The 23763-nt window shown below is 62.7% G+C and overlaps 1 protein-coding gene and 1 non-coding gene across 2 annotated transcripts; both read left to right on the top strand.

Moving 5' to 3' along the window:
• Positions 1-824: 824 nt before the first annotated feature.
• On the top strand, positions 825-926 carry LOC114227377 (U6 spliceosomal RNA). Its single transcript, XR_003613421.2, has one exon. It is a non-coding gene; the product is annotated as a U6 spliceosomal RNA (small nuclear RNA).
• A 3705-nt stretch (positions 927-4631) lies between these two features.
• On the top strand, positions 4632-23544 carry LMTK3 (lemur tyrosine kinase 3). Its single transcript, XM_054710516.1, has 15 exons — positions 4632-4722; positions 5609-5742; positions 5987-6137; positions 6878-6954; positions 7407-7525; positions 10163-10250; positions 10543-10691; positions 10996-11080; positions 11161-11282; positions 11401-11550; positions 13100-15609; positions 18498-18901; positions 20120-20255; positions 20355-20492; positions 23345-23544. The coding sequence occupies exons 1-15, from the start codon at positions 4647-4649 to the stop codon at positions 23359-23361; spliced, it is 4356 nt and encodes a 1451-aa protein (XP_054566491.1). The 5' UTR covers positions 4632-4646; the 3' UTR covers positions 23362-23544.
• The last annotated feature ends 219 nt before the right edge of the window (positions 23545-23763 follow it).

Genomic DNA, 23763 nt, shown 5'->3' with positions numbered 1-23763 from the left:
GAAATACAGCTGAGGCCTAGATGTGATCTTTAGGGAGGAAAGGTCAGGGGTCCGATCCCCATGACCAGCGATGTGCTAGGGGGGACAGGTTACCCTGGGGGTGAGGTTCTTGTTTTCCCAGTTTTGCCCCTTGCTAGGCAACCAGGGCTTTCTGCCCTGGGGAGTCTCTGTACCTGGTCCATCTCCTTGCTCTGGGGGGGTCTAACACCTCCACCCAGTCCCCCAACCCCCCGCCCCTCTGGCAACCATCTATCTGTTCTCTAAATCTATGAGTCTGTGGGAACAGAGAGTTTAATCATAAGTCCGGAGGTGGAACTTGACCTAAACAGGCACACAGTCTTACATTTTGTGGGTTTTTTTTTTTTTTTTTTTTTTTTTTTTTAAATATATTTTATTGATTTTTTTACAGAGAGAGAGAGAGGGAGAGGGATAGAGAGTTAGAAACATCGATGAGAGAGAAACATCGATCAGCCGCCTCCTGCACACCCCCTACTGGGGATGTGCCCGCAACCAAGGTACATGCCCTTGACCGGAATCGAACCCGGGACCTTTCAGTCCGCAGGCCGACGCTCTATCCACTGAGCCAAACCGGTTTCGGCTTGTGGGTTTTTTTTAGTCTTAAATGTTTTATCCCCCTGCCCATAGATTGCACCACAGGAATATTAAAGTGTCGGATGCCATGCAGGCTGTCCCAGGCCACACTCGGGCTCCTCAGAATATACAATATATGTTCCTATGGCCTTATTGAAAGTCTAAAAAGCCCCCAATCCAGAACACATCTGGCCCCCAGAACACATAAGGGACCCGTCAGGAATAAAAGTCCCGTGCTTGCTTCGGCAGCACACATACTAAAATGGGAAAGATACAGAGAAGATTGGCCCCTGTGCAAGGATGACACGCAAATTCGTGAACCGTTCCATACTAAAAAGAAGCAAGCAAGAAAGCAAGAAAGCAAGAAAGCAAGAAAGCAAGAAAGAAAGAAAGAAAGAAAGAAAGAAAGAAAGAAAGAAAAGTTCCCATACATGGACATTTCCCCTACAGCGAATTTGCTTAGTTTGTTCTAGTTTATTATTCCAAAAATATGGTCGCAGCCCACAAGCTTGAAGTCACACCTCAGCAATGCTTACTGCTCATAGTTTGAAAAACTCTAGCAGACATTCTGGGAGCCCCTGTGACACCCCCACCCCAAGGGAGGGCAGGGAACTGGTTTGACTGTTCCCTGCTGCACCCCAGCTTCTGGCATAGGGCCTGGCTAAGCACATAGTAGGCGTTTAATAAATGTTTGCTGAGTGAATAATGAACACATAGCGAGCCAGGGACAGAGTTAGGACTGCAACCCCGCCTGTGCCGCTCCCTGGGACTCACGAATCCTGCCCACACCATTTCACAGGCCTCGGCGGGGGCTCCGGCTCCTCTTACCCTCACCCAGCCACTTCGGCCTCCCCGGGAAGTGCTTACCCCGAGTCTCCCTTTTGGATGAACCAAAACTACATTTCCCAACCCCGTTTGGCTCAGTGGATAGAGCGTGGACCGGCGGACTAAAGGGTCTCAAGTTCAATTCCGGTCAAGGGCACAGGCCCGGGTTGTGGGCTTGATCCCCACTGGGGGGCGTGCAGGAGGCAGCCAGTCAATGATTCTCTCTCATCATTGATGTTTCTATCTCTCTCTCTCTCCCTCTTCCTTCCTCTCTGAAATTTATATATATATATATATATATATATATATATATATATATATATTTAATTGGGCAGAAGTCTGACTATCATTTCATTTATTAAATTAAATTTTTAAAAATAAATATATTGCCGAAACCGGTTTGGCTCAGTGGATAGAGCGTCGGCCTGTGGACTGAAAGGTCCCAGGTTCGATTCCGGTCAAGGGCATGTACCTTGGTTGCGGGCACATCCCCATTAGGGGTTGTGCAGGAGGCAGCTAATCGATGTTTCTCTGTCATCGATGTTTCTAACTCTCTATCCCTCTCTCTTCCTCTCTGTAAAAAATCAATAAAATATATTTAAAAAAATATATATTTTGTTGATTTTTTTACAGCGAGGAAGGGAGAGGGATAGTTAGAAACATCAATCTGCTGCCTCCTGCACACCCCCCACTGGGAATGTGCCCACAACCAAGTTACCTGCCCTTGACCGGAATCGAACCTGGGACCCTTCAGTCCGCAGGCTGAGTCTCTATCCACTGAGCCAAACCAGCTAGGGCAAAAATGTATTTTTTAAAAAAAAAAAACTACATTTCCCACAAGAGTCAGGGCTGGGACTACATTTCCCATAAGCCCCTGCTTCCGCCAGGTTCTTTGCCCTTCAGCCAAGGGGTCAGATCATTGCACATTTGCTACCCCAGCCCCCTAATTCCGTTCTCTCTGCGTGCGTAATGGTCAACCTCCCCCTCTCCCCGCCCTCCTCGAGCACTGAACCTGCCTCAGTTTCTCTAATGAGACCCCCGCAGCTCCCGCCCCTCCCATGGGGTCCCTAATGCGGAGGGCTGCGCACTGCGGGGTTTGTGAGCCGCCAGCCCTGAGTGCGTGGAGAGGCCTGGGCTGCGCGTCCCGCACCCGAGCGGGGAGGCAGCGGGCCGCGCTGGGGGCTGGTGTGTGAGTCGCCTCCGCGGGGTGCAGTGAGGCTGCGTCTGGGAAGCGCGGCGCCGGGCGGGAGGGACGCTTCGCAGGTGCCCACCGGCCACGGAGACGTCCGCGCGCAGCGGGGGAGTCCGTGCTTGCGGTGTGTCTGCGGCTCGGGGTGCTGTGGGGCGCGGTGTGGCCCCGAGACGGCGGCGGCCTGGCACGTGATGTGTGCGTCCTTGTCTGTGTTGTGTGTGTCCCTCACGCGCCGAGTTCCAGTCCCCATTCTGCCACTTCCTGACTGTGTGCCTCGGGGCAAGGCGACTGTGCCTCGCCGTGCCTCAGTTTCCTCATCTGTGCGATGGGGGCGATAATGGGGGCGATAAAAGTACCTGCCTCAGCGGGCTGCTGTGAGGAATAAAAGGTAATACGTGTACGGCGCAGAGAACAATGCCCGGCGCAGAGGAAATGCTCAAAAGAATAAATATATGAAATAAACTGTGATTATGTATCTTTTGTGTGAGGGAAGCGTCTGTGGCTGTGTAATCTCCTCTGTGTGTGTCTTTGTATGTGTTTTGCACCGTGGTATGTGTTAGACGTGCCCATGTGTGATGTGTGACTGGTGGGGTAATGTGGCTTTTGTAACCTTGTATGAAATGTGTGTGTGTGTGAAGTGTCTACCTACGTGCGTCTCTGTATTCAATGTTTGTGCCTGTGCTGTGTTTCTGTGTGTATCTGTGTATGTTATATGTGGTGATAGCAGTGTGTGATATATTTGTGTATTTTTTGTACGTGATTTGTATAGCTTTGTATGTCTGTGATTCTTTGAATGTGTTGTGTGTGTGTGTTTTTAACCGTGTATGAGTTGTGTCTGTCCTCGTGTGTGTGTCTGTGATGTTTGTGTATTTGGGTGAGTGAAGTGTAGGTCTGTGTGAGAGATGTGTATCTTTTATGTACTTGTGTCTCTGTGTGTACATGTGTTGTGTGTGTATTCGTGAATGTGATTTGCTTATCTCTCCATGTATCTGCTGTGTATCCGTGTATATTTGGGCATGTGGTGTGTGTCTGTGTTAGTGCATGTCATGTGTTTACATGTCTCTGAAAGTGATGCTTGTGTGTCTGTGTGTGTGCTGCTGTGTCTGTGGGTGTTCTTTGTTGCCCATTTGCCTGTGGGATGTGCGTGTCTGTGAACGTGTGCCTCGCTATGTCCCCGTGGTGTCCGCGTGGATCTTTGTCTGTGGCATACGCATCTGTGTATTCTGAGCTCTACTTCGTCTGTGGCACGCGTGGGTCTTTGTGGTGCTTTGCCATTCCTGCGTGGCTGGGTGCATCCGTGCTGAGGGCCAGCCTGCTGTGTCCCCAATGCAGCCCCTTATCCCTGCGTCTTTGTGTGTGACGTGTTCGTGTCCCCGGCTGCCGACGGCTGTCCACCTTTGTATGTGATGTGCTTGTCTATGAGGGTCTCTGCAACGTGTGTCAGCCATGCGTGGGCTGCGTATGCCTGCCTGACATCTGCATCTTGGCGTGGAGCACACGTGTCCATGCTGGTGACATGTCACAGTGCTGTCCAGGACAGGCACAGCGGGCCCTGCGACCCCCACCCCAAGGGTCTGCTGGTCCCTGTCCGTCCCTCTCCCTCCCCTCCCTCCTGGCAGCCAATGCTACTGGGGAGCCAGTTGCCATGACGACGCTCCATCCTCCCTCCATCCTCCCTCCTCCCACCCTTCCTCTGACAGGCTCTCCGCTCCCCCAATCCTGGCTGCCCTCGGGGGCGGGGCCCTTATTCTCCCCCCTCCCATCCTACCCTCTCCCCCCCACCCCAGCAACCCCGGCTCCCCAGCTCCTCTCCTCTGTCCTCCTCTCCATCCCTTCATCTGTCTGTCCCTTCACAGAGGGGGAGGGGGGTACCTGAGCCAGAAAGCAGCCCCTCCCTCCCCCTGTCCTGCGTCTCTTGCCCCTCTCCTAGGCGGGGGGAGGCCAGGGTCGCGCGGGTCCCCATGGCTGGGGGCTGAGGGCCCGCCCCCCCCTCCTCCCCAGCCGCCACCACCTCCACTTCCCTTCCATCACCGACAAGATGCCTGCCCCTGGAGCCTTCATCTTCCTCGCGGCCGTCTCCGCCTCCGGCTGCCTGGCGTCCCCGGCCCACCCCGGTGAGTCTGTCGGGCCATCCGGCGGCCCCGCGGCCCCCACCCCCACCCCGGCTGCCCAAGGGTCTGTCTGTGGGGCTCTGGCCCCATCACCTGTGTGCATGTCTTCCGGCCGCCGAGCCGGGGCCTGGGGAGCAGGAGACGGAGCCTCTGTCCGCAGGGCCTGTGGGAGGAAGGCTGGGGGCTGGGTGGGAGGGGGTCCGTTTGGGCAACATGTGTTTGTACACGCATGTGTGCGTGCAGGTGTGTGCAGTGAGCCAGGGAAGGGCAGGGCCTCTGGGAGAGCGGGGGCCGAGGGGAGGAAGACTGTTTCTGAGGCAGACCCAGCACAGGAAGCTGTCTCTGGCTTTGGGGAGACCCAGGGCTTGCCGGGTTCCCTTCTCCAGGGCTTGGGCTGAGGACAGAGGACATGTGTGCGCCCCAAGTGTCCCTAAAGGAGACATGCCTCACCCCTACTAACTAGGGGGACCAGCACGGGGCAAGCATCTCCTCCCAGACTGCAGTTGGGGGCTCATCCTCTCCCCCAAACAGGGGGTAATGAGGCTGTCCGTGGGAGCAGATTGTAAATTCTGGGAGCTCCAGGCTCCATTATTCCTTCTCCTTTCCTCAGTCCTCACTGGAATTCTTCCAAGTCTGGGGTGATGTGATGGAGGGGGGGTGGTGGTGTCCCAGCTTGGAGGGAGAGGAGGGACCCCACCCCCAATCACCTGAGAAGGCTCCAAACTACAATTCCCACAATGCTCTGCACCATCCGGCTCCTTTGCCAAGAGGCCGCTGGTTGCAGTGCGTCATGGGAGTTGTAGTCAAGACTGGCCCGGATGGGAGGGGCATGGAGTCGGGGGAACCAGGGGCTTGAAGTAGGGACGCCAACCCAGCCCTGTGCCCTCAGATGGATTCGCCCTGGGCCGGGCCCCTCTGGCTCCTCCCTACGCCGTGGTCCTCATTTCCTGCTCCGGTCTACTGGCCTTCATCTTCCTCCTCCTCACCTGTCTGTGCTGCAAACGGGGCGATGTGGGCTTTAAGGTGAGGTGCATGAGAGGGTTCAAGGTGGGGAGGAAGACTCCAGCAAGGCCTTTCCCCCCAACCCAGGTGGTGGGTGCGGGAGAGTAGCAGTCAGTCCGGGAGCACCTTTGGTCCTGAGGTAATGGCCAGATGCTGAGGCTTGGGATGGACATTGGACTGGGACTGAAGAGAGTTAGGAGAAAGATGGGGAGACAGGCCTGTCTCAGCCCTGTATTCTCCCCTCCTCCCCGCCTCCCGGCTCCAGGAGTTTGAGAACCCCGAAGGGGAGGATTGCTCCGGGGAGTACACTCCCCCAGCAGAGGAGACCTCCTCCTCACAGTCGCTGCCTGATGTCTACATTCTCCCGCTGGCCGAGGTCTCCCTGCCCATGCCCGCGCCGCAGCCTTCACATTCAGGTACTGCCCCTGCCCCGTCCAGGATCCCATGGTCTTGAGAGTCTTCTCTTGGAGGCGCCAGGCGGCCAACGGGGAAGGTGGAGGTGGGGGCCCCAGGATCTTGACCCTGGATGGGGTCAGAGATCATCGGGTGGAAGCAATTGCTTAATCCAAAACCAGACTTGGCAAAACCAGATTTGGGTTTTGGATTAAGCAATCAATGGTGGGGCAATCCACGGCGAGGGCAGCCCAGATCTCAATCTCGGAGGCCGCCGATGGCAGGCTGAAGTCACGGCATAGGCTCTTGGGATGCCAGAGGGAAGGACGGGTTGGATGCTGGAACCTGTGGGCAGCCAGTGAGGAGGCTGAGGTCCCATCTTTGTTGTTTTTTTTAAAAAATATTTTTATTGATTTCAGAGAGGAAGGGAGAGGGAAAGGGAGAGATAGAAACATCAATCAATGATGAGAGAGAATCACTGATCGGCTGCCTCCTGCACACCCCCCACTGGGGATTGGGCCTGCAACCCAGGCATTTGCCCTTGGCCAGAATCGAACTCGGGACCCTTCAGTCCGCAGGCCGACGCTCTATCCACTGAGCCAAACCAGCCAGGGCTGAGGTCCCATCATTGGAATGTTGGGGGCAGCCGATGAAGAGAGGGATTGGTGCCTGCTTTGACCCCCAGTCTCCAGGGAGCTGGGAGGGGTCATGGGCACTTGGGAGGGGAGAGAGTCTCAGGAACCTCCCCCTTCTGCCCCCCTAGACATGACCACTCCCCTGGGCCTTAGCCGCCAGCACCTCAGCTACCTACAAGAGATTGGGAGTGGCTGGTTTGGGAAGGTGAGTGGGCTGGGGGTGGGCGGCAGGGGGTCCATACAGTCCAGGGTTGCACTCCTGTTTTGTGTCCATCCCCCCTGCTCCTACCACTTCCCATCTGCTCCCCGCCTCCTCCCCCTGCCCGCTCCGTCCACCCGTCACCCTCACCTCTGTCCATCTCTCACCCACTCCCACCCACCCCATCCCCCCACATCTGTCCGTCAGCGCCTCCCTCCTCACTCCATTGATCACTCCGCCTCGCCACCTGGCTCTCCACGCGTCCGTCTGTCCATCCTTCCATCCGTCCGTCCCTGCATCCACCGGACTCGGGGCCTGTGAGTCTCTCACCCCGCGCCTGGTGGGGGACAAGGGTGGTGGGATATGAGGGGAGGGGGACGTTGGGAGCCTGTGGTGGGTGGAGGGGGCGGGGGGCGGGGGAAACCACACACTCTGACCCCCCGGGTCCCCCGGGCCAGGTGATCCTGGGGGAGATTTTCTCAGACTACACCCCAGCCCAGGTGGTGGTGAAGGAGCTCCGGGCCAGCGCCGGGCCGCTGGAGCAGCGCAAGTTCATCTCGGAAGCTCAGCCCTACAGGTATGCTGGGCGCGGGCCCGGGAGCCCGCGTGTCGGGGCGGGCGCCTCCTGGAGGTAACCTTAGGGAGTGGGGGGAGTACAGTGTGGGGTCAAACCGGGGTTCGAGTCCTGGATCTTCCTCTTCCATGCTGCGCCGCGCAGTCAAGAGAGCTTCCCCCTCTGAGCCCCGGGCTCTTTCTCGGGACAGAGCCAGGGGTGTGAGAGGCAGGGTGAAGAGGGCAAAGGGAGGGCTCAGGAGCAGAGCTAGAGGCCCGCCCTCTCCACTCTGAACCTCAGTATCTTCATCTGGAAAGTGAGTCCAGGAAGCCCGAGGGTTCTCATGTAGAGGGCAGGGCGGGGGGAGAGGTTACCCCGCGGTGAGCACTGGGTACATCTCAGGCCCCTGCTTTGTGGGTGAGGAAGCGTGGAGTCAGAGTCACAGCCCAGCGCCCTGAGCAGGCATCCGAAGTGGCCACTGAGCAGCTCCGGCCCCTCTCCCGCCCCCATGGACATGGACGAGGAGGTCTGAGAAGGCGGGATCCTGTCCCCTCCCTGCTGGCTCCCCGCCACGCTAAGGGCTTCTAGATAAACGCTCACTGGAAAGTGCCTTGTGCCGTAATAAGTTCCCTGTCGTGAGAGGGCTGTGTATAGAGAGACCCCGTGTCAGACAGTTCAGACGTGGGGTTTGCCCCGAAAGGCCCTGACGTTGGACTTGGTCACTCCCTTGCTCTAAAGCCTCCATGGCTCCCTATTGCCCCCAGGACCACGTCCCTCCCCTGCACAGCCTGACCCGGTGCCCTTCCTGCCACGGGACCCCTCGCCCCAGCCACCCACCTCACTGACCCTCCCACCTGTCGCCTGTTCCTGCCTCAGGACCCTTGCCGTTCCCGCTGGGATATCACTCCTGGCTCACACCCCCAGCTCGGACCCCGCCCTCCTAGGCCTCAGCTCAGAGAGGCCTGTGTGCACACGTGCGCACGCACACACACACACACACACACACACACACACCCAAGGCAGGCCCTGGGACCCCCCACACATCAGCTCACGTGTTTTCTTCATAACACATATCCAGTTTGTCAATTTTCATCGGCTTCGTGGCTTATTTGCCTGTTTCTGCTGGCAACCGCTAGCCACCTAGGGCGACTCTCATTTACGTTCAATCAGATCGAGTTAAAAATTCCCTTCCTCAGCGCCGCTCGCCACGTGCAAGCGCTCAGTGGCCACGCAGGGCAGTGGCTGCCGCGGGAGACAGCCCGGACCTAGAGCGTTTTCACCTTCACAGAACGCTGTGCTGGAGCGGGCAGGGTGAGGCTACACCGGCGGCTCGGGGTCCTTATTGTCACCTGAGCACAAGTGCCATCGGCCCTCGGGAGACTGAGCGAGCCAGACCTGAGGGCCAATCCCAGCTCGGCCACCGCTCCCCGCTGTGTGGCCCTGGGCCAGTCGCTTTGCCTCTCTGAGCCTCCATTTCCTCTGGCCCACGTGGGGTGTCGGGAGGATCTGCTAGCAGAAGCGGCCGGCCTGGGCTCGCATTAGTAGGTGTGCAGCGAGCCAGCTTCCTTTACATCCAATCGCCGGCACGGGCGCTGCGGCCGCTTTTCAAGCCCCAGCACATGCCGGGGCCGAGGTAGAAGCGGGAACGGGAGGGCTATTGTCCCAAGCAGAGCAGGTTGGCACACGGGCCACCGTGGATGGCCGGGCCCCGGATGGCCGGGCCCTGGGCACTGGGCCCCGCAGTGCGTGACGGCCCCTGCCTCCCGCCCCGGGCGCCAGAGGGAAAGCAGTTCACGAGCACCTGCCTGGCGCCAGGCTCTGGGCTCCAAGCCTGGGGCGCTTCGTCTCCCCCAGGCCCCAGGCCACGTGGCGAGGTAAACCTTTCGTCCACACATTCTGAGGGAACACCGACCTACTGGTCTGGACAAACAGCCCCAAATCCTCGTCTCCGTGGAACTGGCTGCCTAGAGAAAAAAGGGGCACCCCCGGTGTTGGGGGTCAGTGCTGTTTCTTGGGCAGATGGTGCTGCAGCTGCGGCCTGAGGGATGAGGAGGACTCCGGTGGGGGGGGGGGGGGAACCGTCCATGCAAAGGCCCGGGCCTAAGCAGGCCCCTGTGTTTGCAGGGAGGAGCCCGGGGTGAGAGTGAAGCTGGGGGAGGCGGGGAGGCGGGGAGGCGGGGCGGCCAGCCCGAGGGCCGGGAAGGGCTGAGGAACAGCCAGGTGGGATGCCAGGGAGCACGGAGAGCTGTGGGGTCAGGGACACAGGGACAAGGAGAGAGGGGAGGCCGGGAGGAGGCTGAGCAGAGGCCCAGGTGTAAGGAGGAGGCTTGAGCTGGGGCTGTGGGGAGAGGAGGGGATGGAGACGCGTCAGGGGGCAGGAGGCTGAGGGCTGGGTGAGGAGGAAGGTGGGAGCAGGGGACCCTGGGGGTCTGGCCCAGGAACCGGGGGACAGTGGGCGGTCCTGACAGGGAATGGGGAGGGTGTCTATGTGTGTGTGTGTGTGTGTGTGTGTGTGTGTGTGTGTGTGTGTGTGTCTGGGGGAGACCTGAGGTGAGGAAACTGAGATGGAAAAGGCTGAAGCAACAGTTTGGTTTTGCTGGGGGGCTGGGCTGGAGGGAAGGGCTGCTTCCTGACCCAGCCGCCCCCCCCCCCGCCTCCCAGGAGCCTGCAGCACCCCAACGTCCTGCAGTGCCTGGGCGTCTGCGTGGAGACCTTGCCTTTCCTGCTGATCATGGAGTTCTGTCAGCTGGTGAGGCTCTGCGGGGGGGGGGGGGGGGGAATGTAGGGGAGGGGGAGGGGGCTGGGGGCGCCTAGGGTCCCAGGACTCCGGCCATAACAACGTCACCATCACAGCGACACTGTGTGACGAGCGCTAACAGTGGTCCGGTGGGCACCCCACCCGCAGGTGGTGCCCCAGCGGCAGTGAGGCCTGTCCTGTGACCCCCCCCTGCCGCTCGGAGGGGCTGCCCAGTGAGGGGATCGGCTGGATGTGTGGCTGCTGGGGGGGGGGGGGTGCTGAGCCTCCCTGCCCTTCCTCCCAGGGGGACCTGAAGCGCTACCTCCGCGCCCAGCGGCCCCCAGAGGGCATGTCCCCGGAGCTGCCCCCGCGCGACCTGCGGACGCTGCAGCGGATGGGCCTGGAGATCGCCCGGGGGCTGGCGCACCTCCACTCCCACAACTACGTGCACAGGTGCCGGCGGGGCCTCGGGAGCGGGGGGGGGGGGGGGGGGGGGTCTCCTTAGGCGAAGGCGGTGAGGCCGCGGGAGGGGAGCGGAGAGGAGGAGTTAGGAGGGGAGCCGGGGTCACCGGTGGGGCGGGGCCAGGAGAGGGGCGGGGCCAGAGGAGATGGAGGGAGCTTGGGGCCCAGGAGGAATCGGGGCTGGAGGCAGCGGGGACCGAGGGAGGGGCGGAGCCGGGAAGCGGGCAGAATCTGGGCTGGGGGCGAGCTGCCCAGGCTGCCCCTTCCTCACCCGGCCCCCTCCTCGGGCACCCAGCGACCTGGCGCTGCGCAACTGCCTGCTGACCTCTGACCTCACCGTGCGCATCGGCGATTACGGGCTGGCCCACAGCAACTACAAGGTGGGGCTGCCTGCCTTCGTGGGGGCTGAGGGCGAGGGGGTGGGGCTGCCCCGACCCGCCTGACCCTGCCGGCCCCCCAGGAGGACTACTACCTGACCCCCGAGCGCCTGTGGATCCCCCTGCGCTGGGCGGCGCCCGAGCTGCTGGGCGAGCTGCACGGGACCTTCATGGTGGTGGACCAGAGCCGGGAGAGCAACATCTGGTAGGCCCGGGCCACCGCCGGCACCGGTGCCGCGGATGGGGAAACCGAGGCCCAGGGGGCAGGCCCCAGGCCGGTCAGAGTGGGGCTCTGACCTCTCGCTGCCCTCTGCTCCCTGCAGGTCCCTGGGGGTGACGCTGTGGGAGCTGTTTGAGTTTGGGGCGCAACCCTACCGCCACCTGTCCGACGAGGAGGTCCTTGCCTTCGTGGTCCGCCAGCAGCATGTCAAGCTGGCCCGGCCCAGGCTCAAGCTGCCCTACGGGGACTACTGGTGAGGGCCCCGCCCCGGTCGGTCCCAGGACCCCCCCTCCTCACCCACCACCCACAGTCTCAGCGCTGGCCGCCCCCCCGGCGGCTGGCCTTTCTCTGACCCCGGAGCTCACAGCCAGACACGAAGGCCGCCTGAACCCTGTGTCCTCACAGGGCCTCGCTGTCCCCTTCCTCTGGGTGTCTGTTCTCTCCCCCTGGGAGTCTGTCCTCTCCCCCTGGGAGTCTGTCCTCTCCCCCTGGGAGTCTGTCCTCTCCCCCTGGGTGTCTGTCTGTCTCCCCCTGGGTGTCTGTCTCTCTCCCCCTGGGTGTCTGTCCTCTCCCCCTGGGTGTCTGTCCTCTCCCCCTGGGTGTCTGTCCTCTCCCCCTGGGTGTCTGTCCTCTCCCCCTGGGTCCCTGTCCTCTCCCCCTGGGTGTCTGTCTCTCCCCCTGGGTGTCTGTCCTCTCCCCCTGGGTGTCTGTCCTCTCCCCCTGGGAGTCTGTCCTCTCCCCCTGGGTGTCTGTCCTCTCCCCCTGGGTGTCTGTCCTCTCCCCCTGGGTGTCTGTCCTCTCCCCCTGGGTATCTGTCCTCTCCCCCTGGGTATCTGTCCTCTCCCCCTGGGTGTCTGTCTGTCTCCCCCTGGGTGTCTGTCCTCTCCCCCTGGGTGTCTGTCTGTCTCCCCCTGGGAGTCTGTCCTCTCCCCCTGGGTGTCTGTCCTCTCCCCCTGGGTGTCTGTCTGTCTCCCCCTGGGTGTGTGTCCTCTCCCCCTGGGTGTGTGTCCTCTCCCCCTGGGTGTCTGTCCTCTCCCCTTGGGTGTCTGTCTCCCCCTGGGTGTCTGTCCTCTCCCCCTGGGAGTCTGTCCTCTCCCCCTGGGAGTCTGTCCTCTCCCCCTGGGTGTCTGTCTGTCTCCCCCTGGGTGTCTGTCCTCTCCCCCTGGGTGTCTGTCCTCTCCCCCTGGGTGTCTGTCCTCTCCCCCTGGGTATCTGTCCTCTCCCCCTGGGTATCTGTCCTCTCCCCCTGGGTGTCTGTCTGTCTCCCCCTGGGTGTCTGTCCTCTCCCCCTGGGAGTCTGTCCTCTCCCCCTGGGAGTCTGTCCTCTCCCCCTGGGTGTCTGTCTGTCTCCCCCTGGGTGTCTGTCCTCTCCCCCTGGGAGTCTGTCCTCTCCCCCTGGGAGTCTGTCCTCTCCCCCTGGGTGTCTGTCCTCTCCCCCTGGGAGTCTGTCCTCTCCCCCTGGGTGTCTGTCTCTCCCCCTGGGTGTCTGTCCTCTCCCCCTGGGAGTCTGTCCTCTCCCCCTGGGTGTCTGTCCTCTCCCCCTGGGTGTCTGTCCTCTCCCCCTGGGTGTCTGTCCTCTCCCCCTGGGTATCTGTCCTCTCCCCCTGGGTGTCTGTCCTCTCCCCCTGGGTGTCTGTCCTCTCCCCCTGGGTGTCTGTCCTCTCCCCCTGGGTATCTGTCCTCTCCCCCTGGGTGTCTGTCTGTCTCCCCCTGGGTGTCTGGCCCCCTCTCTGGGTCTCTGCCCGCCTGGTGCGCCCCCCCCCCCCCCCGGCTCTGCCCACGCCGCCTCTCCGCTCCCCCAGGTACGACATCCTGCAGTCCTGCTGGCGGCCGCCTGCCCAGCGCCCCTCGGCCTCGGACCTGCAGCTGCAGCTCACCTACCTGCTCTCCGAGCGGCCCCCGCGGCCCCCGCCACCCCCGCCCCCGCCCCGGGATGGCCCCTTCCCCTGGCCCTGGCCCGCCACCCACAGCGCGCCCCGCCCGGGGACCCTCTCCTCGCCGTTCCCCCTGTTGGACGGCTTCCCCGGGGCCGACCCTGACGACGTGCTCACGGTCACCGAGAGCAGCCGCGGCCTCAACCTCGAGTGCCTGTGGGAGAAGGCGCGGCGGGGGGCCGGCCGGGGTGGGGGGGCACCGCCCTGGCAGCCAGCGTCCGCGCCCCCGGCCCCCCACGCCAACCCCTCCAACCCCTTCTACGAGGCGCTGTCCACGCCCAGCGTGCTGCCCGTCATCAGCGCCCGCAGCCCCTCTGTGAGCAGCGAGTATTACATCCGCCTGGAGGAGCACGGCTCCCCACCCGAGCCCCTCTTCCCCAATGACTGGGACCCCCTGGACACGGGCGTGCCGGCCCCCCAGGCCCCCCAGCCCCCCTCCGAGGTGCCCCAGCTGGTGTCCGAGACCTGGGCCTCCCCCCTCTTCCCGGCGCCCCGGCCCTTCCCGGCCCAGTCCTCAGCGTCGGGCAGCTTCCTCCTGAGTGGCTGGGACCCCGAGGGCCGGGGCGCGGGGGAGACCCTGGCGGGGGACCCTGCCGAGGTGCTGGGGGAGCGGGGGGCCGCGTGGGCCGAGGAGGAGGAGGAGGAAGAGGAGGAGGAGGGCAGCTCCCCGGGAGAGGACAGCAGCAGCCTGGGGGGTGGCCCCAGCCGCCGCAGCCACCTGCCGTGTCCCCTGTGCAGCCGGGAGGGGGCCTGCTCCTGCTTGCCGCTGGAGCGGGGCGAGGCCGTCGCTGGCTGGGGGGGCCACCCGGCTCTTGGCTGTCCCCACCCCCCGGAGGACGACTCGTCCTTGAGGGCAGAGCGGGGCTCCCTGGCCGACCTGCCCATGGCCCCCCCCTCCTCGGCCCCCCCCGAGTTTCTGGACCCCCTCATGGGGGCCGCGGCGCCCCAGTACCCCGGGCGGGGGCCACCACCCGCTCCCCCCCCCCCGCCGCCACCTCCCCGGGCCCCCACGGACCCCGCCGTGTCCCCAGACCCCCCTTCAGCCGTGGCCAGTCCCGGCTCAGGCCTGTCGTCTCCGGGCCCCAAGCCGGGGGACAGCGGCTACGAGACCGAGACCCCTTTTTCCCCCGAGGGAGCCTTCCCAGGTGGGGGGGCAGCCGAGGAGGAAGGGGTCCCTCGGCCACGGGCTCCCCCCGAGCCCCCCGACCCGGGAGCGCCCCGGCCGCCCCCAGACCCGGGTCCCCTCCCACTTCCGGGGGCCCGGGAGAAGCCAACCTTCGTAGTTCAAGTGAGCACCGAGCAGCTGCTGATGTCCCTGCGGGAGGACGTGACGCGGAACCTCCTGGGGGGGAAGGCGACGGCCCCCCGCGACACGGGGCCCAGGAAAGCAGGGAGAGGCCCCGGGAACCCGGAGAGAGCCCCGGGCCCGAGCGGGGACCCCACAGCCCCGGGCAGCGGGAAGACGGCCTCAAACCCGAGCGAGGACCTGAGCCTCCCCGTGAACGGGGTGACAGTGTTGGAGAACGGGGGGCAGACAGCCCCAGGCATCGAGGAGAAGGTGGCAGAGAATGGGGGCCCCGAGCTCCTGGAGAGAGAAGAGACAGTGCTGGAGAATGGGGAGCTGACGCCCCCAAGGAGGGAGGAGACGACGCTGGAGAATGGGGAGCCGAGGTCCCCAGAGAGAGAAGAGACAGTGTTGGTGAATGGGGGCCTGACACCCCCAAAGATGGAGGAGACGGTGTCCGAGAATGGGGGCCCGAGACTCCCCAGGAACACAGAGAGGCTGCCAGAGACTGGGCCTTGGAGAGCCCCGGGGCCCTGGGAGAAGATGCCCGAGAGTGGGGCTCCAGCCCCCACGATAGGGGAGCCGGGAGCCCCCACACCCGGCACAGTGGCCTTGCCCCAGAACGGCGGGGAGACAGCCCCTGGCCCCACTGGCCAAGCCCCCAGGAGCGTGGTGTTGGAACTGGGGACCAAGAGGAGAGCCCCCGAGACTGGGGGGTCATCGAGAGCCCCCGGGGCTGGGAGGCTGGACCTCGGGAGTGGGGGCCGAGCCCCAGTGGGCATGGGGATGGCCCCCGGCGGCGGCCTCGCAAGCGGCGTGGACGCAAAGGCAGGATGGGCAGACAGCACGAGGCCACAGCCGCCTCCACCTCTGCCGCCGGAGGCCCCGCCGAGGAGGCCGGAGCCGGCGCCCCCGAAGGCCAGGCCGGAGGCGGCCCCCGAGGGAGAGGCCGGGGTGCCAGACAGCAGGGCCGGAGGAGACCCGGCACCCAGCGGAGACGGGGAGCCCCCCAAGCCCGAGAGGAAGGGTCCCGAGATGCCACGGCTGTTCTTGGACTTGGGACCCCCTCAGGGGAACAGCGAGCAGATCAAAGGTGAGGAGGCCGCTGGGAGCATGGGGGCGGGGTGGGGGGCCAGGGAGCACCCGGAGAGCCTCAGGCTCCTGGGTACACCCAGGCCAGGCCGGTGGTGACGGGTGCAGACACGAGCTGGACCGCCTGGGCTCAGAGCCCGAGCTCTGTGACCTTGGGCCAGGGACCTTACTTCTCTGTGCCTCGGTTTCCCCATCTGCCAAAAAATGGGTGGAAGGATGGCACCTACCTACTAGGGTTGTTGTACGAGTTAAGAATTTCAGTGCCTGACACCCTTAAGCACGTGCTTTTATTATTGCGATTCAGTCCAGGAGGCTCAAATTCAGATGCCAGGGGAGGGGGGGGGGGAGGGCAGCCAGTATTGAGGCCCGAATGAGGTCAGCGGGGAGAGGTGGGGGGCAGGGAGGAGAGTTGGGAGGAAGTGCAGCCACTTTGCTCCGTTCAGCAGTGCCCACTGGGAGGTGCCAAATTTGCTGCTTTCCCCTCTTAAACCAGAGTTCTTGATGTTTCAAAGGTTGAAATCAATTCAAACGAAGCTTATCCAAGGGCTGGGCTGCCCACACGTGATCTCTGCTGTCCACTTTGCAGCAAGCGGAGGCATCTACCCAGTGTGCCAGGCCCTGAGCTGCCCAAGGCCGGGCCGCAGGGGGTCTCAGCCCGGCCCTGTCTCCAGGGTATCGGTGACTTGAAAGCTGTAGAAAGGCCTTTTTCTGGAAAGTGAGTTTGGAAAGGAACACAGGGAGTGTTTTGTCACAGAGGGGACGAGTTAGGAGAAGACAAATGAAGAGTAAAGATCAACTGAGTTAGAAAAGGAAGGTCCAGGCAGAAGGAACAGCCTATGCAAAGGCTCAGAGGCGGGAGAAAGGGGGAGGTGGTCCCTGTGGCGGATGGAGGTCAAGCCCCTATTGAGACATAGGCCCTGGGACTGTGGTTCCACTGGAATCACCCACAGGCCTGATTTCCTTAAATTCTGGTATGCAAGTCCCTGTTTTATTCTGACAAACTCACAGCCACACTTGCGTGAAGAAGGCTTACATCCGGGTCCACCAGAGGAGCCTGTGGCTCAGGAGAGAAAGGTTGGGAAGAGGTCTGGGCAGAGAATGTTCCTTCCTCAACGCACAGTTTATCAGGACGCTGCCTCTTCCTAGAGCAGTGGTTCTCAACCTTCCTGATGCCGCGGCCCTTTAATACAGCTCCTCATGTCGTGGTGACCCCCAACCATAACATTATTTTTGTTGCTACTTCATAATTGTAATTTTGCTACTGTTAATGAATCATAATGTAAATGTCTGTTGATAATGTAAATATCACATTGAGAACCGCTGCTGTAGAGCCCAAGGCCATCAGAAAACACAGATATTTACATTACGATTCATTAACAGTAGCAAAATTACAGTTATGAAGTAGCAACAAAAATAATGTTATGGTTGGGGGTCACCACAACATGAGGAACTGTATTAAAGGGTCGCGGCATTAGGAAGGTGGAGAACCACTGTCCTAGAGGCTGTTGTGGGGAGCTTGCAACCAACTCTGCCAGGAAAGACCCAGGGCCGCACAAACCTGTCAGGAGACGAGCAGCTAAGATGCCTCTGAGATGGGGATGGGGGTGAGGGGTTGAGGGTTGATGTTTCTGGATGAGAAGGGGCTAGAAATAGCCTGCTGCTTTTTTTTTTTTTTAACCAGTGAACTCCTACTCATCCTTCAAGACCCCATTCAAATTTCCCCTGCCCTGGGAAGTCTTCCTGATTTCTAAAGGCTGTTACCCTGTCCTTCCTCTGGGTACCCATAGCTCTCTCTCTACAGCACCTCTTCCCCCATCCTATCACGCTGAGATGGTTGGCAATATCAGGGACTAATAGCAAAAGGCCAGTGACGCTGGAGGAGAGTGAATGAGGGAGGAGAGGGACCTGGTTCACAGCCATCTTCTTTCTGCCTCCCTTCCCACCCCCCCATCTTCCTCAGATCCCACCATCGCCCCCCACAGGGCCTGGCACACGGTTCACTTGTGCACTAATGAGCAGCCCCTGGCATTTACCAGGGAGGAAACAGCGGCTCAGAGAGGTGGATCTGCTTGCCCGGGGGCACACAGCGAATGGGCAGGTTTGGGATTCGAAGCCAGGTTTCCTTCTCCCGGCACCTGGAGCCCTTCCCTCCCAGCAGGATGAGATCAGGGAGTCTACGGGCAGGGAAAGGGCCTAGCGATGGTTAGACACTCACTCCAGTTTTGTCTGGTCATGGAGGGCCAGAGAGGGCAAGTACCTTGGTCAACATCACATCGCAGGGATTAATTTATCCATCAATCCCATAAATATTGGCCGAGTACGTCTGTGTGCTTGGGACTCGGCCTGTTCTGTGGAAAGGCAAACACTGATGGAGTCACCTGCTTCTGAAATATAGTTAATACACTGAGGTAACCTTCTCGGAAGGAGAGGTGCTTGATGCTGTGGGGTGCAGAGCTGGTGGTCTGGCCTGAGGACCGCCTGGGGGGCTCTGACGGCTTTGGACGCCCCGATATAGCTGGAGGATGACTAGGACTTGAGTTAAAAAAGGACGTTCCAGGCAGAAGGAGCAGCGTATGCAAAGGCTCAGAGGTGGGAGGAAGAGGGAGGTGGTCTGGCTGGCTGGGAGTCCAGCCAGAAGGAGGTGGGGACGGGGCTTGGGAGGTGGGCAGGGCCTGGTGGGTGGAGAAGTTGGCACTGGGGTCAGGGGTAGATCTCTCGCCCTGCGTGGAGGAAGACCCCGGTGCAGCCCTCGGGTTCACACGGAGGGAAACTGAGGCCCAGCTTGTAGTCTGAGATGACCTGAGGACACACAGCCGGGGGGAGGCATGTGTCCGTTTCCCCAGGATGAGGGCTCACCGGGTCTCTCTCACCGGGTCTCTCCTCTCGCAGCCAAGCTCTCCCGGCTCTCGCTGGCGCTGCCGCCGCTCACGCTTACGCCGTTCCCGGGGCCGGGCCCGCGGCGGCCCCCGTGGGAGGACGCGGACGGCGGGGCGGCTGGCGGGGAGGCCGGCGGGGCGGGGGCGCCGGGGCCGGCGGAGGAGGACGGGGAGGACGAGGACGAGGAGGAGGAGGACGAGGCGGCGGGCGTGGCGGCGGGGCCGCGGGGCCCCGGGAGGTCCCGGGCAGCCCCGGTGCCGGTCGTGGTGAGCAACTCCGACGGGGACGCGGCCCGCCCGTTGCGGGGGCTGCTCAAGTCACCGCGCGGGGCCGACGAGTCCGAGGACAGCGAGCTGGAGAGGAAGCGCAAGATGGTCTCCTTCCACGGGGACGTGACCGTCTACCTCTTCGACCAGGTGCGCGGCCGGGGCGGGGCACAGGGGCCGGGGGCGGGGCCTGCAGGGTAGGGGCGGGGCACAGGGGCCGGGGGCGGGGCCTGGGGGCTGACTGGCGGGGGGTTGGGGCGAGATTGGAGGATGAGATGAAGCGTTGAATGTGAAGGCGGAGCCTGGTCGTGGGGCGGGGCCAGGAGGATGGGCGGGGCCAGGAGCGTGGGTGGGTCCTGGGGGGGGAGAGAGAGAGAGAGTGGATCTGGAAAGGAGGACACAGGTTTCCCACTACAAATTCACCCTTTTGCAAAGTGACTTTGCTTTGCAAGAGGGTGAATTTGAAGTGGAATACCTGTATATGGTAGTCAGAGACGAGGGAGAAAATGTTGAGAGGGACGCAGGGGCCTGGGTCATGGGGGCGGAGCCTAGTGCGATTGGGGCGGGGTTTACGCACCAGCCCAGGGGTAGAGGCTGAGGGGCTGGCTCAGGATGGATCTCACCCGCCAGGGGCGAGTCCTGGAGCGGCAGCGGGTAGGACTTAAGGGATGCGGCTTGTAGTGTTAAGATGGTTTAGAGTGGGTTCAGGGGTGGGCTGAGCTAATGAGCTGGGGCGGAGCCTAGAGAAATGGGATGAGGGTTGTGTCCCTCGAGGGGGGTAGTGCTGTAGAGACACAGGGGGGGTCTGGTGGTGCTTGTGGCCTGGGCCTGAGGCGGGGCCCGCCGGGCTGAGGTCCTGAGCGGAGGGGCACCGGGGCCTGAGCTGTGGCTGCGCCTGAAACAGAGGGATGGGCTTGGAGGGCTGGGGCGGGGCCACTTCGGAAGGCGGGGCCCAGGGGTGGGTCAGGAGGTGCGCTAGATGGGGTGGGGGTTTGGAGGACCATAGCAACAGGTAGTCCTGGGGCCCAGATTTGGACTTTGCAGTCGAGATCTCAGAGGTTAGGCAGGGGTCATGGAGACGGGGCGGGGTGTACGGAGATAGTTTGGTTCGGGGGTCCCCTGGAGGCAGCGGCGGGCTGTCTGGGTGTGTGGGCGGGGCTCCGCCGTCGGGGGAGCGGCCTCGGGAGGGGGTGCGGTGAAGGCTGTCCTGGGGCTTCGAAGGCAGATTAGAGAAGTTAGGGGGTGCAGCCATCTCCAGAGCGCTTAACAGGAAACTGAGAAATGTTAGCGGGGCTTGTTGCTTGTTGGGACGCAGTGGTGGGACGTGACGGTGAGCCCCCTCTCGCCTCCCCTCGTCTGTCTTCACAGGAGACGCCAACCAACGAGCTGAGCGTCCAGGGCCCCCCCGAGGGGGACTCGGACCCGTCCACGCCGCCAGCGCCCCCGACGCCTCCCCACCCCGCCACCCCCGGAGATGGGTTTCCCAGCAACGACAGCGGCTTTGGTGAGGGGCGGGGCCTGGGAGGGGCGGGGCTGAAGGTGGACGGGCTCCTGGGGGGTCTGACCTCGTCCTCTGCTCTCCCCCTGCACCCCCTTCCTCCAGGAGGCAGTTTCGAGTGGGCGGAGGATTTCCCGCTCCTCCCCCCGCCAGGGCCCCCCCTGTGCTTCTCCCGCTTCTCCGTCTCGCCTGCGCTGGAGACCCCGGGGCCCCCCACCCGGGCCCCCGACGCCAGGCCCGCAGGTAACGTGCTTCAGATCCCACCCTTGCCGGGCCCTCTCTGTCCCCTCCACATTCCTGTCCCCACGTCTGAACCCCCCTGCGCCCCTCTCTTCAGCCTCCTCCTTCCCCTCTGTCAACACTGCTCAGCACTGAGACCCCACCAAACCCTGCAACCAGTTCAGACCAGGCGGTGTCCATTAGGTGGGCCTCCCTGAGCCTCAGTTTCCCCTTCTGTAAGGATCTCCTCCGAGTCTTTCCCACCTTCGCCCCATCTCTGGGCGGGGCTCCCGCCTGGCCCTTCCAGGCTCCGCAGCCCCTCTCCCTTCCGACCAGGAGAGCGGGCCCCAGGGCACAGCTGGGTGGTATGAACCTGAGCAGACAGGACCTGGCTGGGGGTCCCACAGCAACAACAACAGTGGTTGCACTGCTGATAATAATAATAGCAAGCGCTGGCAGAGACCCTACCTTAGCCCATTAATCCTCGCTGTGATCCCACCCGGTGGGTTCTGGCCTCATCCCCATTTTACGAAAGAGAAAACCCAGGCACCCAGGGGAGCGGGGAGCCGGGATTCAGAACCCAGCCGCCTGGCCCTCTCCCCTGGCCAGTGTTTGTCGAGTCCCTTTCGGTGGCGTTTCGCATGGAAGAGGGGCACATCACCCTCAGTGTTTGATATCCCAAAGCTAAGGCCGTCCTCACAGAAAGGAGGGCACAGCCAGGTCTCAGGGCGGGACTGGGACTAGAGCCGGATGAGACCCAGGCTCTCTGCTGCCCCCTGCTGCCGATACCGAGAACTGCCCTGGGCCAGGCAGGTGCAGGCAGACAGAGCTGCAAAGGCCGAAGGGACAACGGGGTGGGTTCCATTCCTGCTTTCCCAAGTCGTGCCCTGCCACGAGCTGGCCCTGCCACTTCCTGGCTAAGTGATGTAAGGCGACCTGCTTTCCCTTCCTGTGCCTCGGTTTCCCCATCTGTGGAATGGGGATGGTTGCACGCTCCATTGTTGAGAGGATTGCCTGGCTTACTCCTCCCCATGCACGGAGCACGGAGCTCGGAGCCCAGAGCAGTGCGTGGCCTCCAGCTGGAAGCTGTTTCTGTGCTTAAATAGTAGACGTTTGTTGAGCATCGGCCGTGCAGGTGCGGTGCTGGGCACGATCGATGAGCTCCCAGCTGAGCAAGATCGATGAGCCCGCCCCGCCCCTAGACGCTGACCCCGCAGTCATCCGAAAAAGCAGACACAGGAAAGGGCTTCGTCTCCCCGGTGAACGGTGGTGAAAGGTGGCCGTGCCACTTGACCAGGGATTTGAGGGCGGATGGTCGTTAACCAGGTGAAGAGGAAGGCTGAACAGCTTGCACAAAGGGCCTGAGGCAGGAGAGAGCTTGGCCAGCTTAAGGAACAGAAGGGACGCGGTGTGTCTGGGGGTGACTAAGAGAGGGGGGCAGATGGAGGGGAGGGGGAGGGAACAGGGGGCGGGGCAGACCTTGTAGGGCTTGGGGATGGGCTGAGGGGTGGGGCCTGAGTCCTGGGGTGTTAGGGAGCCGTGGGAGGGCCGTGATCAGGAGCGGCCAACACAGCCCCAGGTGTAGGAGGACGCCCCCCTGGGGCCACATGGGGCCGAGGAGGCTGGGAAGGAGGCCGGGTCCCAGTCCAGGAGGGAGATGCAGGGACACACGGAGTCAAGGGCAGAGGGATGGGGCTGACGGCTGACTTCACTTGGCTCCGTTGTCAGCGCTCACCCCAAATGTCGTTTCCTCCCAGAGGCCTTCTCTGAGGCCCCGTGAGGACAGGGTGGGGTGGGTTCCAGGGCGTGGGGATGGCGGCCAAGTGTTGAGTCCGGGCTCAGGCTGCCGGGCCAGCGATGAAGATGACTTTCCCTTTAATCAGCGAGAGGGAGGGCGGGTTGTCTGGAACCCCAAGTCCCTTCTCAGGCGGCAGCTGGTCCCCTGCCACTGGGCTGGGAAGCTGGGGAGCCTGGCAGGGACACAGGACCGGGCGTGGGGGCCCAAGCAGGGCCCCCTAACTCCTCCGACCCCTGTGCTCACTCAACAAATGTTCCCTGGATGCTGAGGGACGCCTCGTATCCCAGAGTGCCCCCTCTCCTTTGGAAAGGACACAAGGGTCATGCTCCCCACTTGACGAGAAGGAAGCTGAGGCAGGGATGGGGAGCAAGGGCAGTGACCTGACTGAGACCACTCAGGGCAGGGGTGGAGGAGAGGGGGAGGGCGCCCCTGAGTGGCCCTTGGCAAGGTCCCCCACCCCGAAGCCCTTGTCTCTCTGGCGTGTGGAATGGGGCGGGGACGTCCCTTCCGTTGGGAGCGGAGGGGCCCGGGGAAGGCAGGTGGGAGGGCGCTGTGTGGCAGGCCCCGTGCGGGCCGCTGGGATGCAGCAGGGACCACGGACCCGTCCTCCCTGAGCTTACGTTCTGGAGGGGCAAGCAGACAGGAAGCTCTGGGATTCTGGGATTCTGGCTGGGATTATCCCAGAGGAGACAGAGAACAGTAGCCATAGCACAATGCCACGGGGGGTGGAGGGGGCACCTGCTTGACTGAAAATGGCCAGGCCAGGCCTCTGGGGAGGGGCGCCCAGCAGCGGCCTGAGCTCGTGGAGGGCTGAGGACAGGGGTTCTGTGCAGCGGGAGCAAGTGCAAAGGCCCTGGGGTAGGACTGAGCTGGGAGCCTCGAAGGCATAGCGAGGAGGCCGCTGGCTGCTGCAGAGTGAGCGAGGGGAGGGGCCCCGTGAGGACAGGGAAGGGGACCCAGCAGATGGCGGGGGGGGGGGGGGGGGGCCCTGTGAGCCGCAGTGGGGGCTTCGCTCTCCCTCCGAATGAGCCTGTCCGCCCAGTAACTCTGTTTCTCTCTCCACTCCCTTTGTCGTCAGGCCCTGTGGAGAACTGACCCCCCAAAGACCCGACCCCCCTGCACCCCCAGAAGAGGGGTTGAGAATGGAATCCTCTGTGGACGACGGAGCCACTGCCACCACCACAGACACCGCCTCTGGGGAGGCCCCTGAGGCTGGGCCCTCCCCCTCCCCCACCACGTGCCAAACGGGAGGCCCTGGCCCCCTGCCCCTCAGCCCCCCGGAAGGCTCCCCTGATCCCCCCGACCCCCTCGGTGCCAAATGAGGCAGGCAGCCCCTCCCCCTCCCTGGAGAGCCACCTTCTCGGAACTGAACTGGACTTCTTCGGGCCTGGAGCCCCTCGGCACAGCGGAGCCCTCCTCACCCTCTCCCGCCTCACACGGGGCCGCAGGCTTCAGGGGACCCGGACCCCCCATCTCGCGTTTCCCCTTCCCCGCCCC

The sequence above is a fragment of the Eptesicus fuscus genome, chromosome 21 (assembly GCF_027574615.1).
Source record: "Eptesicus fuscus isolate TK198812 chromosome 21, DD_ASM_mEF_20220401, whole genome shotgun sequence".
In the NCBI taxonomy this organism is placed as follows: Eukaryota; Metazoa; Chordata; class Mammalia; order Chiroptera; family Vespertilionidae; genus Eptesicus; species Eptesicus fuscus.
The sequence above is the reverse complement of the archived record's forward strand: the minus strand, read 5'-3'. Positions and strand labels throughout refer to the sequence as shown.